The 14566-nt window shown below is 39.8% G+C and overlaps 1 protein-coding gene across 3 annotated transcripts in view; it reads right to left on the bottom strand.

The window, feature by feature from the left end:
* Positions 1 to 238: 238 nt before the first annotated feature.
* boc (BOC cell adhesion associated, oncogene regulated) overlaps positions 239 to 14566 on the bottom strand; it is a 49412-nt gene continuing 35084 nt past the window's right edge. For all 3 annotated transcript variants that reach the window (XM_077509353.1, XM_077509352.1, XM_077509351.1), the window contains 14 exons: positions 12235 to 12381; positions 10927 to 11070; positions 10205 to 10498; positions 8865 to 9137; positions 8514 to 8782; positions 8258 to 8423; positions 8059 to 8127; positions 6861 to 7070; positions 6606 to 6781; positions 5008 to 5419; positions 3446 to 3645; positions 3299 to 3369; positions 3096 to 3220; positions 239 to 1290 (listed from right to left, as the gene is read on the bottom strand). In XM_077509353.1, coding sequence (XP_077365479.1) covers positions 1175 to 1290; positions 3096 to 3220; positions 3299 to 3369; positions 3446 to 3645; positions 5008 to 5419; positions 6606 to 6781; positions 6861 to 7070; positions 8059 to 8127; positions 8258 to 8423; positions 8514 to 8782; positions 8865 to 9137; positions 10205 to 10498; positions 10927 to 11070; positions 12235 to 12381 — 2672 coding nt within the window. In that variant the 3' untranslated portion in view covers positions 239 to 1174. The remainder of the gene's footprint in view (positions 1291 to 3095; positions 3221 to 3298; positions 3370 to 3445; positions 3646 to 5007; positions 5420 to 6605; positions 6782 to 6860; positions 7071 to 8058; positions 8128 to 8257; positions 8424 to 8513; positions 8783 to 8864; positions 9138 to 10204; positions 10499 to 10926; positions 11071 to 12234; positions 12382 to 14566) is intronic.

Genomic DNA, 14566 nt, shown 5'->3' with positions numbered 1-14566 from the left:
ACAAAAATGATTCAATTTGTGTCTTGTGACATAATTACTAGCATTCGTGTGTCAACAGTTCTCTGGCTTTTTGCAGCGAGTGATGAGTTAGCCGAGCGGCTGGAACCCTCAAAAACGACGCCAACCGCAGCGCTTGAATCAAATGACGCTGTCAACTGTTTTTGCTGCAAAACAAAACAGTGGCGACGCTCAAAAGAACGTGAAGAATTGGAAAAATGCACCGCGCACAAACACACAATTCGACTTCATAAGCTTTTATTTACATGCAATAGTGCTTCGGCCACACCCACGGACAAAGAAAGGCTTACACTGTGAATTTCCTTCATTTTTTTGCTGACACAAAAGCGTAATACTTGTAAAACAAGTGACGTGAGAAATACCTGCCACAGGCGGCCATTTTGGTAAAGAAGCAGGGATGAATGCAGCTTATCGGCGACTGATAGGTGTCCACAATACCGTTGAGTGACTTGGGAAAAAAAATAAATAACTCCTATACAATATATCATCTTTTTCACACAATGTGGCATAAGCTTGCTAATAGCTTGTTATTGATACGGTTATTGTTGCTATACATAATCGCTAAAAAGCATTACTGATGGATCCATGAAGACGGGGGGGAATGAGCCATGCGACAAGTGCTGGTTTAAAAGAAAAAACTTTTCCTCTAAAGTTTGGATGAAAATCAAAATTTTGAGAGGGGAAACCATTTTCCAATAGCTCAATTTTTAATAATAATTTGGAATTGTGAATAAAAATGGCTTTGTAGATTTTTGTTTTTATTTTTTTTTAGTACTAGTAATTAGAAAATTCCAACGTCCCCCTAGTAAATTATAATTTAGATGAATAAAGATTGCATTTTTATTCACAATTCTAACTTTAATCTTAAACGTCTATATAATTGTTTTTTTCCCCCCTCAAAAGTTTTATTTTTGAATAAAAATCTTTAGAATTAGGGAAAAAAATTGCTTCTTTTTTTTTTTTTTTTTTAATTTAATAGCACACATGACAAAAAGGTGTAACTTGCGAATAGAGCCTCTTTCATGAAAATAACCTTATATACAGTTATCAAACATACAGTATGTACAAAGGCATAAATACATAAATATCTGTGGTACAAAAATAAATAGATTTCTCTTGAAACAGTCTTTTTCTCTTTTTTTACGTGAACGTTGCTTCACTGGGTGGCTTCCTGTATGGAGTCTTCAAATTGTGGGGCGGTGGAGGTCGTTGTTGACGCGGTGAAAATTCTTTCTTCTTCCAGCGATACGACGGCCGGCAAAGACGCACGTTCTGCATTTAGAAAGACACAAAAAGCTGTCAGGTCAAGTCGGTCAGAGGAAAATGTCAGCTATGAGCGTATGGAAGTTCCCCGGCTTACATGTGGCCCACCGAGGAATCTCAAAAAAACAAAAAAACAAAACAAAACACGAACATGAAGACAAAGCAGAAAATGCTGATGTCATTTTACTGCGTTATAGTAAAGTATAAGAAACTGAAAGTTAGCATCGATACTTTATTCAATAAGGTAGTCATTCAACAATATCTTTAAAGGGATACTTCAATTCATCTTTAAAAGTGATTAAAAAAAAAAAAAAAAAAAAAGGTGCCATATGACTCACTATGAAACAAGCCTACCAAGTGAGATTGGACTTTGGATGTGGACGATGCGGCGGTGCCAGATGGTCTTTTTAGGCACAAAATAAACTTTTGTCACAGATCCTCCACTGGGCAGATCAGCTCCCACTTCTGGCTCGTTAAAAATAATCACATGCACGGCGTCGGGGGGGTTTGATGTCACCCGTGTGGTGCGCATCATCTCAAAACGAAAATGTCCTCACACGTGAAATGTGAACGAAACAGCAGCTTGGCGAGCTCGACTAAACTTGGCAAGCCGCCTCCTGCCAAAAGTTCTTTTTGTGGAAATTGTGTGCCAATGTGCACGTTGCGGCTTGTTGATGGCTCCACCCTTGCAAATTTATGGAATGTTTTATTTTCAGAAGAAAATGGTCAATTTCGAAATTGAGGATTAGCCAAGAAAATGTATTTCTTTATTTTTAGTTATTTATATCTATTTATTTACAAAATGAGAACGAAAACGGATATATTTATGCTTGTTAATGTAGAGAAAAACATTTTTTAGAAAAAAAAAAAGAAAAAAGAAAAAGGAAAAAAATTAGAATTATGTAAATATTATTATTATTATTATTATTATTATTACACCTGCTAATTTCTTATAGGACCTTTAAAAAAATTAAAAAAAAATCACAAATTTAATAAAATAGCCTAATAATAATAATAAAATTTAGAAAATGAAATTGAAATATTAAAAAAATGAAATGAAAAAATGAAATTGTCTCAAAATCTTTTGTAAATCTGTTACTGGGTAAAACAAGGAAGTAGAGAAATCAGTTTTTTTTCTTCCCCCCCAAAAATTTATTTCCCTATTTTAATTTACATCTACTTATTTACAAAATGAAAAAAAAAAGCCTGATATATTTAGGCTTGTTAATGTAGAGAAAAAAATAGGGGGGAAAAAATGAGAATTTTGTAAATGCAGTATTATTAAAGAAAAAAATATTTAAGGATTTCATTTATATTTAAATAAAATGTTTGTTTATTAAAGGTCAGACAAAAAACAAAAAACCAAAAAAAAACAAAACTTGATGTTGTCTTATAGGAAATTTTTTTGAAAACAGATTAAACAAATTTAAAAAAAATAAATAAAAATAAAAATTTTATAAACGTTAGAAAATGAAATGTCTAAAAAAAGTTTGCTAAAATTTGTTATTTGAGTAAAACGAGGAATTAGCAAAGTAGAGAAATTGTTTTTTTTTTTCTTCTTTTTTTTAAATGGTAATAATTTTGAAAGAATTTTTGTGGAAAAATATATTACAAAAGATTAAAACATGTTTTAGAAACAACCAATAATGAAAAATAATTGTTTTTCATTGAGTTTTTTAAGAAAATTAAAACAAAAATGTAAAAAAATTGACTTTTTTCTTTTTTAAAGAAATGACATTTAGAAATAAAGTTATTGCTTAAAAAAAAAAAAAAAAAAAAGAGAGAGAACATCATGACAAGTGTCAAGGGCGTACTTTGTGAACGCTCCTCTCCTTCCTGGTCCCCGTCTTGTTCACCATCCAGGTGCCGGGAAGACCCGAGGAGCCGAAGCGAGGACTCATCGGCCGACCCCAACGTGTGCTCCTTGTGATCAGGATCTCTGAAGGGGGCAAAAACCCAATGAGTGAAAAGAGTCCGAACGTCCTCAAAGTGTTGTCGGCCGACGCGCGAACGTCACCTGGCGCAGAAGTGGTACCCGTTGGCGAGTCCCTGCGGTGACAACGTGTCACATTCCATGTCGGCGTCGTCCTACAAACAAACGCCATCGCATCAATAAAAGGCTCGTTAGCGTTCCCGAGAAATCGTCAAAGTCTTAAGCTGGTACCTGGTGGAGCCCCGCTTGCCCGTGGGCCAGCTGCTGGTGGGCTTTGCCGTTGTGAGGGTAAACGGCGTGCGGGGCGGCCGGGTGGCCGTCGGCAAGGCAGCGCCCCACCAGGGCCACACCCTGCAGGGGCACCATCGTGTACTGGCACGACGACGACGCCGGCGCCGCCACGGACGGGAAGCACAAGTCGGACGTTTGCTCTGACGGACAAAAAGAAGAAGAAGAAGAAGAAATACACCGGTTGGCACTCATCTGCTTAAAAGCTGGTTTTCGACAAACTTTAAATTTAACAATTTAATTCAACAATTTTAAATCAACGTTTTTACAGCACATCTTTAGAAAGTGAACATTTATGAAGTTTAAATTTTATAATGTATTTCAAAATTTGCAGTCTGCATTGTTCTAGAAAGTTTCTAAATACTTTAACAATGTATTTCAATTTTTTTGAATTTATTATTTCTTAAATTCTTCGAAAATAAATGAATAAAGTTTAAAATATAAAATTTTATTCAAAATTTACCTGTTTCTAAATTTTAGAATGTTTTGTTTCAATAACTTAAGAACTTTACATTTAATAAAAGTAATAAAGTAAAAATGAATAATTTTGCAATCTACATTTTTTCTAGAAGTTTCTAAAATTTACTAACTTTAAATTTAACACTGTAATTAAAAGAAAATCTATAGATTTTTCCACCAGAAAGTCTTTAGAAAGTTTTGAAAATTTATGAAATTTTAATTTAAGAATGTAATTCAAATTTTAGCAAGCTACATTTTTATACAAGGTTTCTAAAATTTATTTCAACATTTTTTAAATCACAACTTTTCTAGAAAGTTTTGAAACTATTATTCTAAATGTACATGTTTCTAAACAGGCTTTAGAAAGTGTTTTGTTTTAATTTATCACCTTTAAAATTAATAAAGTAATTAATAATTTCGCAATCTAAATTTTTTCTCAAAATGTTTCTAAAATTTACTAAATTTAACACTGTAATTAAAAGAAAATCTATAGATTTTCCACTAGAAAGTCTTTTGAAAGTTTTGATTGAAAATTTTATTAAATTAAATTTAAGTTTCATAATTCGTTTCGTAATTCAAATTTTGGCAAGCTACAACTTTCTACAAGGTTTCTAAAATTTATGAAATTTAAATTTAACTGTAATTAAAAAAAAAAAAACTATTTTCTAGACAGTATTCGGAAAGCTTTAAGTAATTTTATTACCCATTCAAATTTTTTCGACTTTCCGAGACAGTTTTTTTTTTTACATTTCTGTACATTAAATTAAAAAAAAATGTAATTCAAATGTAGTTAATTTTTAGGTTTTTCCTTTTTCAATTACTTATTGTTTTTAAAATCTGCATTTATAAAGACATATTTTTAAAAATATACATCGTAATTCATGAGTTTTTAAAAATAAAATAAAGGTCAATCTTCTGGGCGACAGAATTTCTAAAATTGCCATTTCCCTAAATTCCCCGAAACGCATCATTTGGAAAACTGTCATGTTGCTTGCTCTCCATTTTGACGTTAAGCTCATAACGAAGGGCGGTCGCGGGCGTCTTACTCTGCTTGGCCCAGGCCCTCCACAGGCAGAAGGGGATGAAGGCGACGATGATGAAGACGAAGGCGCCCAGGACCACCAACACCACGATGAGGTAGGGCAGGTCGCCGGGCCGCGCCACACGGCCGCCCGGGCGGCCCGTCTCGCGGTCGGGGCCCTCGGAGGGGGCGGGCCTGTGGTGGTGGGGGCGGGCCTTGGTCTCCAGGATGACCACGTTGCCGAAGTCGCTCTCGCCCTTCTCGTTGAAGCTCTGCATCTTGATGTCGTACGCCGTCTCGGGCTGCAGGTCGCCGATGGAGTGCCAGTAGCGGTCGCCCTCCACCACGTCCTTCTTGTAGTCGCTGTCGTTGTCGCTGTCCGTGGGCCGGTAGTAGATATAGAAGCCGTAGATGGGCGTGTTGTTCACCGGAGTGTACTGCGGCGGGGAAAAATAAAAATTAAAAAAATCAAATCACTTTCCAACGGTGTCTGTCCCGTCGCTCCACAACATTGCATTCCGGAGATAAAAAAAATATATATATATATATATATACTGTGCTGTATAACAAGTAAATAAAATAAAAATAAATAAATAAAAAATACTTAATGGAAAAATATGACTGTAAATGGGAAAAAAAACAAACAAATGAATGAAAAAGCATTCATAATAAACTAAAAATCATACCAAGACGAAAAAACATATAATAATATATAATATAATATATACTGTTCTGTAATAAGTATTTATAAAAAAAAAAAAAAAAAAAAAAAAAAAAAAAAAAAAAAGAACAAAACACTTTTAATGGAAAAAAATGACTAAAAAAAACGTATGAAAAAGCATTCATAATAAACTAAAAATCGCATTCATAATAAACTAAAAATCATACCAAACAAAACAAAAACAAAAACAAATGAAAAAATATACTATGCTGTAATAAGTAAAAAAAATAAAATAAAATAAAAAAATAAAAAAAAACAATGGAAACAAATTAAATGGAAAAAATAACATGATAAATGAAAAAGCATTTATAATAAAGTTAAAAATCATACCAAAAAAAGTATAATAAATGAAAAAAATATATACTGTGCTGTAATTTAAAAAAAATGAAAAAAATGAATGTAAACAAAAAAAAGAACGTGATGAATAAAAAAGAATTTATATTAAAGTAAAAATTATGCCAAAACGAAAAAAAAAAACGTATAATGAAAAAAATATATATTCTGCTATAATAAGTTAAAAAAAAAACACTTAATGGAAAAAAAATGAATGTAAATGAAAAAAGATGACTGAAAAAGCATTTATAATAAAGTAAAAATCATACAAAAAAACATGTATAATAAATGAAAAAATATATACAGTACTGTGCTTTAATAGGTAAAAAAAAAAACACTGAATGGAAAAATAAATGTAAATGAAAAAAGAACACATGATGAATGAAAAAGCATTTATAATAAAGTAAAAATTATGCCAAAACGAAAAAAGCAATTGAAAAAAAAATACATAATGCGGATTTCCATTATGGCGGGTAATTTTTGGAATGTAACGCCTGCGATAAACGAGAGAACAGCGTAATCCAAAATGTTGTCATTTTGAAGGAGCTCATCTGAAAATTGGTCTTTACCGTCCATTTGAGGATGATGGTGGTCTCATTAATGGCTTCGTTGTAGGTGATGTAGGGTCCATCCACGGGGCGTTCATGGGTCCTCCCGCCCACCACCGTGTAGGCCTTGGAGGGGGCGCTGGGCGGGCTGGACCCGAGCACGTTGACCGCCACCACCCGGAACTTATAGGACGTTCCTACGGGGACAATCGCGTTTAACCCCGTTTGCTTTCAAACGTTCGTCCGCCTCCGATTGCGATGGAGCCGGCGGCCCACCTTTTTCCAGGCCGGTGATCTCCACGGAGAGGCGCGACGGCGGGATGTTCTCCACCGCCGTCACCCAGTCCTCGCCCGCCTTCTTCACCTTCTTGTATTCCACGCGGAACGACTGGATGGGGAAGCCGCGGTTGCCGCGCGGGATCCACGTCACGTACGCCGACGTCTCGGTCGCCGTGGAAACCGTCGGCTTGTCCGGCGCCTCGGGAGCTGCGTCGGGGAACCGCGGGTCAAGAAATCAACATGAGATTGGACAGACGAGGGCGAGACTTGTGAGTTTGATAAGGAAAAGTGTTAAAAGACATTCCTGCAACCTTTCCGTGGGAATTGAACAAAAAATTTTAGGGATCATTTTTAATTGACAGACATTTCATTACCAGAATTTTTAAGAGTTAATATAAATGAACTATTGTCAAAACCTAAATGCAAGTTTAAATTTGTTGTTTTTTAAGTGGTACTTTCACCACAGAAAATAGCACAAATTTAATACAACTACCTAAGTATTTACGGTAATATGCTGTATCCATTTTTGAAGAAAAAAAAAAACATTTGGAACATTATGAAATTAAAATTGAGAATTATTTCTTTAAATAATTTAATCTTCGAATATCTACAAGATACTAAATACAAAATTTTATTATTGTATTATTGCATTATTGAGAATTAAAAAATATGTTTAACTTTTACAAATTGATGTCAAAATGTCTACATGAGCCTAAAAAGAGCAGTACAGAATAATTTTTAATTTTATGATTTAATACTTAGGAGAACATGTTGTGTTTCTCGATTGACTGTTTGCTATTTATTTTTTGAAGTTAGTCTGTTATATTTTATTCCTCATCTGATTTTTGTTTACATTATTGTCAATGAGCATTTTTTTTAAATCATAAAAAAATCTGTATAAAAAACCTAAATTGTTTGTTCTTTTTGTAATTGAATTTTTTAAACATTAATATTTTATCGAGCCTAATAGACAAGACTTATGTTTTCAAATACATTGCATATGTTGATTTGAACATATTTAATATAGTAGGCCCGTTAACTCCCATGGAAATGTTGCAGTTCATGAGCGTTAACGTTAGTGACACTTACTGAGAGCTCATCCAGCAGACACAAGTGAAAGAGAGACTGAGAGAAGCGCACGTTAGTCAAAAAGGACATCCAATTTAGTGCAGTACGCGACTGGAGCGACACTTACGCGAAAGGTTTGGTGACGGAACCGCGGGAGTTTTGGGCAGATCGTTATGACCTCCCAGTCCTTTACGACCTGAAAGAAAACATCAAGATTTGAAGTGCGGGTGTGGAGAAATCAAATTGAAAGTCGAAAGTTTTCTTAACCCATTTACAGTGTTTTGCATTGTGTGTTAGCATGAAGCTAGCATCCGTCGCTAACGTACCTTTCCCCGTCCTGAAGGTCATCATGGCCGGCTGGCCCAAGCCAGCGCAGTTCTTGGCGGCCATCTCCACCTCGTACAGGCTGTCCGGCTGCAGTTTGGCCAGCGTCAGCTTGTGCAGGGAGCCCGGGATGATGGTGGACGTCCACTCGGCCGACGGGCCGCCCACCTATGAGGCGGCACGTAAGGTTGAATGCTTTCACCTTCCAAACAGATTCTTGTGTAAAAATAAATCAATACATAAATGTGATCCTCACACCTTTCTGTACTTGATCATGTACTCCAGCACGGGGGAGCCGCGCTCGTGCCGCGGCCTCCACGTCAGCTCGTAGTTGTCGGCTTTGCCGGTGCGAGGTTGGCTGAGGATGATGGGCGCCTCGGCGGGCAGAATCTGCCCCGGCAACGCCGCGCAGTCCAGAGGCAGCGTGGCCCCCGCCGCGCCGGGCCTGACGGGCGGCTGCTCCCTCAGAACTTTGTCCGGGCTGAGCGGGCGATACATGGAGGGCAGCTTGACCCTCGGCGGAATCCCTGTCAGGACCAAAATCGGGATAAACATCCATCAATATAAACGCCGGCTCCGCAGCGGCAAGCGAATGAGCGAGTCACCCACCGGTAGAGATGGTGATGAGTCGCGCAGACGCCTGGGCGCTGCCCACGCCGTTTTCCACCATGCACTGGTAGAGACCCTCGTCCTGCGGGCCCACGTTGGAGACGCGCAGCATCCGCGAGGTGAGGCGGTGCCGTGGCGACGGCAACAGGGGGACGGCATTGTGCAGCCACGTGACGGTGGGCGCCGGCTTGCCGCGCGCCTGGCAGGAGAAGCGCACCGTCTCGCCCAGCGCCGCCTCCTGATGCTGCAGCTCCACGGCCACCTGGGGAGGTTCTGGAGGGACAAAGACGGGCGGATAATCGATTTAGAAGTCATTGTTGAATTTAAAAAAAAAAAAATGGTTATAGATGGTTTATATTTATAGTAAATTTGGATTAATTTCTGAGCAATTAAGGGCTACTCCAGTTTACAAAATGAACTTTCTAGAAAAATTTAATTGATATTGTTTTTATAGCAATAGAACACTATTCTGTGTGCCTTAAAATATCAGTTAAAATCCAGTAAAAGAGCCAGGAGCGAAGGGGGTTGCTTCAATGAAAATGTCTGGGAGTGAATGAGTTAACATCATCATCAAAGAGAGCAGACATTTTCAACACTTTAGATTAGCCAATACATTGTAAAATAACACCCATTCATGTGGACTGACCAAAATTGATCAAATTGTGACTTATGAGATTTTTGCCTGATGCCAGCGATATTTATTAATAAATGCAATTTCAAAGATTAAACTAACTTGAATGCTGGAAAAATCTTTACACAGCAAACCAGTACTACTACGAGTAATGCACTCCATTTTACCATCAATACAACACAATCAAATTAACACTCCGTCCTTAATTAAAATATGCAGAAAAAACAGAATATTTCTCGCAAGTGGATGAAAATGAACCGTTTTCATGTAAAACCTCAACAAACTTTCACCTCATGAATATTAAACAGCCAGCCACCATTTTTTTTGCCCATATAAACACCTTTCACCTGATCCAAACTAAACTGTCACCTATGTTCTAACCTGCGCCCCCCCCAAAAAAAACGTGAACGTATGCCAAAAATGTGAACATATTCCAACAAGGGAGACTAAATTGCGCATGTGTGCGTCAAGGCCGAGTTGATGGTTGACTTCTTGTGAATCGGAAGGGAAAAACAGAGAGCGCTCATTACTGCAGCGCCGTGACTTTAACTCAAGCCAGCTGCAAGAGGGCGACTGTGACAACATAGGCGGAAAATCACTGGAAAAACACAAATCCATAATCTGGACAGGAGGACAGTAGAGATGTCTGTCAACAAAATGGGTTCAAGTGCAGCAACTTGACACTTATTGACAAATTCGTGACTCTTACCAAACACTTGCACGTCGTAGAGCACGGTGGCGGCGACGGTGGCGCCGATGCCGTTGTCGGCCCGGCAGGCGTACGTCCCCGAGTCCCCTTCCGCGGCGGCGTCGATCAGCAGGTTACTGAGCAGGAAGCGCGTGTTGTTGTGGACGCGCAGGTCCTCGCCGTCTTTGGCCCACGTGACCTGCGGCGTGGGGATGCCGCTCGCCACGCACTCCAGCACCAGCCGCTGGCCCCTGGTCACCATGATGGAGCGGGACGCCGGCGGGTAGATGATGCGGGCCGCTTCCGACGTGGACCCTGGGGGGAGGAGGAGGGGGGCGGATTTCCTGCTTGTAATTGACATCACAATGTGCGCACTTTCTTTCTTTGAATGCGGTTCAAGCGTTTATAAGAGTTATGGCTGCCGGGTAACATCAAATGAAAAACGTCGCACTAAACTGGCAAGTGCGTGCCACATGTGCGCCACATGTGTCCTGTGGGGTTATTATAGTTTTAGAATTTTTCATTTTTGGTTAGTTTTTATTTCGTTTTGAGGTTTGTTTATTAAATTTAGCTAGTTTTCAGGGTGGTTCTGTTAGTTTTTTTGTTTTTATTAGTTTTATTTAATAAATGCTTAGTTTTCGTTAGTTTCGGTATTAGTTTTATTATTAGTTTTTTTTTTTAATGTGTATTACTTGTGCGCAACATTTAAAAACTATTGACGTTCACTATTGACAGCGACTTACGGCGGATGCGCAGGCGGTCGGCCGAGGACGACGTCTTGACCTCCTGGGTGACGGGGTTGTAGGCGGCGCACTTGTACGGGCCCTCGTCGTCCCGCGTGGCGTTGGCGATCTGCAAGTTCCCTGACGGCATGATGAGGTAGTTCCCTGCACAAGGCGAGAAAAAAGCTGTAAAAGACCAATCACGGCCAAGGACGAATGTTAACGCGCGAGGCAGATGTGAAAACAAAGGCGGCGGCCGATTCACGTGAGCGTGCCGGGCTATATTTAACGGCAGGGTGTGGAAACTTCCTACTGCACAAAAAAAAAAGTAATATTAACTTAACTCATTCACTGCCATGGACGTAAAAAGACGTCAAATGATGCATTTTTGCTGGGCTGGCAGTGAATGTGTTAAGAAAAATAATTAAAGTTTCTTTCACTCAGAAATGCAAAAAAATTTACAAGGTTTATTTAAAAAAAAAAAAAAAAAAAAAAAAAAAAAAAAAAAAAAAAAAAAACTACTCATGGGTTGAGGAACAAAAACCACAACACTTCAGGTTGGGAGACAGCCACTCCTTCTGTGTGTTAGTATTTTGCTGGTGTCAGGCGTAATCCCTGTATCTCCAAGAGATCCGCTTTTGGTCCCATTTTGGACACACCAGCAAGCAATGCAGTAGTACAGTGGCAACTGGCAAACAGAAAGAGTGGCATGGCTCAGGTGGTAGAATAGCTGTCTGCCAAGCTGAAGGTCATGAGGTGGTTGTTCCTCAATGCCTGAGTAACTTTTTTTCTTTAATAAAGTGATAAAATATACTCAAAACTCTCCTTGTGAAATTTACTTAGAATTTCTGAATGGAAAAAAAAACTACTATTTTTTCAAGTAAATATTACTTTTTTATTTTACAATGTGAGACTTTTTTTTTCGATGGATATTTCGTAATGTTAAGAGTCGCTCCACTACTAGTTTATACCAGAGGGTGGCAGCCTCGAGTCCACATTGAAACATTCACTTCCTGGCAGATAAGCGTCTGCTATCAGGAGCTACAGCTCGCAGGCATTATTAGCATACCAGCCGCAAAAGCACGGCTGCTTTTCTTCTCTTCCAGGCAACTTTCAACGTAAATACTTTGAAAAATAAACAGGCCACAATTGCTGTGTTTTAACATTCTTGAGATAATCCGCCTTATCAGCGCTTTAATGATGGGCTCAGATAGCGACTTGAGGGCATTCCAGTAAATTATGAAGATAGAGCGGGGAAGTGGGAATGATGGGGGAACGTGGGGGGGTGGGGGATGTGTGTGTGTGTGTGTGTGGGGGGGGGGGGGGTACCTTTGGATGTCTCCAGCCATTCCTGCTTGACGCTGTAGCGGACTTGCGCCTTAGGTTGGCTCTCCGGGAGGTGACACTCGATTACGGCCGTGTTGCCTTCGTCCACCTCGATCTCCTGTTGGTCGTCGGGTTCGAAGTCGCGCAGCTCTAAGAAGAAAATTCAGAGGTGTCACATAAGGTTGCAGCACAGTTTGAATAACCGTGTCATACAGGGTTAGGGTTCGATGGAGGTCTCATTTTGCAAAGAAAAAGGATATAAGCCTCGCTTGATTTTGCAAAAACACAAATTTATGCTGGCTTCGTCCTACATGTGACAACAATCGCTTGTACTCTGGTCTGCCCAGTTTAAATGGTGCAAATACATTCAATTGGCATCTTTAGAAGGAGATGACATATTTTTGGGCTTTTGTAGGCTGAAGTAGTCCAAGAATTGTGTCCCAAAAAAATAAATAAAAAAGTAAAAAATTAGCTGTAAAATAGTTGCAGTTAAGTTGACTTTCCAAAGCCTTAAAGCCACACATGCATCATTGAAGTTAAAATGTCAAACATCATACTGAGCCTGGCTCACATTCAAGGCTGACGAAAAAAAAAAAAAAAAAAAAAAAAAAAAGAGCCGAAGGAGATTTCTGGCAGTCTCCTACACGTGACAATAATCACCCGTGTTCTTCACACATCTGGGTTATGATGCCAATTTTTTTTTTGTAGATCGTTTCGCAAGGTGTGAGGGCTGAAAAAAAAAAAAATGTTGGAGCACAATCACTTTGGTGTTTCTGTCATTTCTGCTCAATTGAGCAAGATTTCATGCTGAACGTCGGCTTTACTTGCAGCTAACTTGACTTCGCAAAGTCTCAAAGTCGTCGTTATTAATCCTGTCCAACGTTACACTGGGGCCGGCTCACGTTCTGTGGGAAACATGGGAGGGGAGCGGGATTACCGGGATGGGGGGTGGAAAGGGGGTGTATGTGCCGCCAGTTTCCCGCAGACACACAGTCTGCAGACACAGATCTGACCCCTGAACCCTTAAACCCCCTGCCAGAGGCCTGGCGGAGGGGTCAGAGGTGTCCGCGCTATAGGGTTTCAGGGACCCGGTTCGGGGAGGAAGCGCCACTCACTGCTCTTAAGAGACTGGAAAAAAAGTCCCCTTGGGGGGGGAGGGGATGATAGATGGAGACGATTAAGACAAAAAGCAACACATTTTGTCTATTATTTTTCCAGAAGAGCTATGTGATGTATCATTTACAAAACACGACCTCGCTCCATTCTTTACACCGGGAAGGTGTGTTGTTCTTGGCCGATTGCTGGCCCGTCGCGGTGATTTACTCAAAGCCAAAGAACAAACGGCTTCTCTGCAAGACGGCTCTTGATTTACTCGCCGGGCCCTGCTGTCTGTCGGCGCTATAAAACGTGGAGGAATGATGCGGGAGCGCACACCTTACTGCAGCCAAAGACGTGTCAGGCTAAAGTGCTGTGAGCGCTCCATTTGCAAAATCAATCAGGGGGTGTTTTTACAGCCGTCCCGCCCCCTCCCTCATATCTGCTCACCTTCCTCCTCTGACATTCTTCCCCGCATATGGGCGCCTCTCAGGTGCGTGCGTGTATCGGAGGATTGATTGCGTTCATAAAGCCGAGCGGACCTCCCGCATGCTTGGCGGGGGCCCGGCTTAAAATCCTTCATCTTTATGGATCATAGCACCAGAGGGTAGTCGGGAATCAAAGTACCCCCATAGCCAAAAAAACAAAAAACGAGATGGGAGCAGGCACGTACGCACACTCCATGGAGCAACGGCCGAGGATGATGACATTGTCACTAGAGTCAGCCTTTTTTTTTTTTTTTTTTTTTTTTTTTTTTTAAATTGCCTCTAACAATGAATTCCGTAAATGCTGATTTTCACTACGCTCAATTTGCGGCACTTTCCAGGCTACACTGAATGCATCAGTCAGAATGAGACAATGGAGGAGAATGAGTGCTTCCCGTTTTTATTTGTCGGGAAATGTTTCCAAGTGGAGACTGTGAAGCGTAATAATACGACAGAATTCAGGGTGACCTCATTTACTTTTCAGCAAGGGGAATAATTTAATTCAAGAGGAGACTGTGGGCATAAAGAAAAGAGAGCACCGTCAAGCGATACTGCTACTTCCAGGATGAGATCACAGTGCGTTTTTATGTTGGTCGTTTCTAGTCGTGTTTCCTGTATTTACTTTTTGGGAAGGAAACTCATTTTATCCAAGAGGAGACTGTGGACCACAAGAAAACACAGCACTGTAGACTGTGATCCTACTGCTTCATCCAAGATTATATATTCATGTTTTATTGTTGGTCATTTCTAGTCTT

Source organism: Festucalex cinctus, chromosome 20 (genome assembly GCF_051991245.1).
Source record: "Festucalex cinctus isolate MCC-2025b chromosome 20, RoL_Fcin_1.0, whole genome shotgun sequence".
Lineage (NCBI taxonomy): Eukaryota > Metazoa > Chordata > Actinopteri > Syngnathiformes > Syngnathidae > Festucalex > Festucalex cinctus.
The sequence above is the reverse complement of the archived record's forward strand: the minus strand, read 5'-3'. Positions and strand labels throughout refer to the sequence as shown.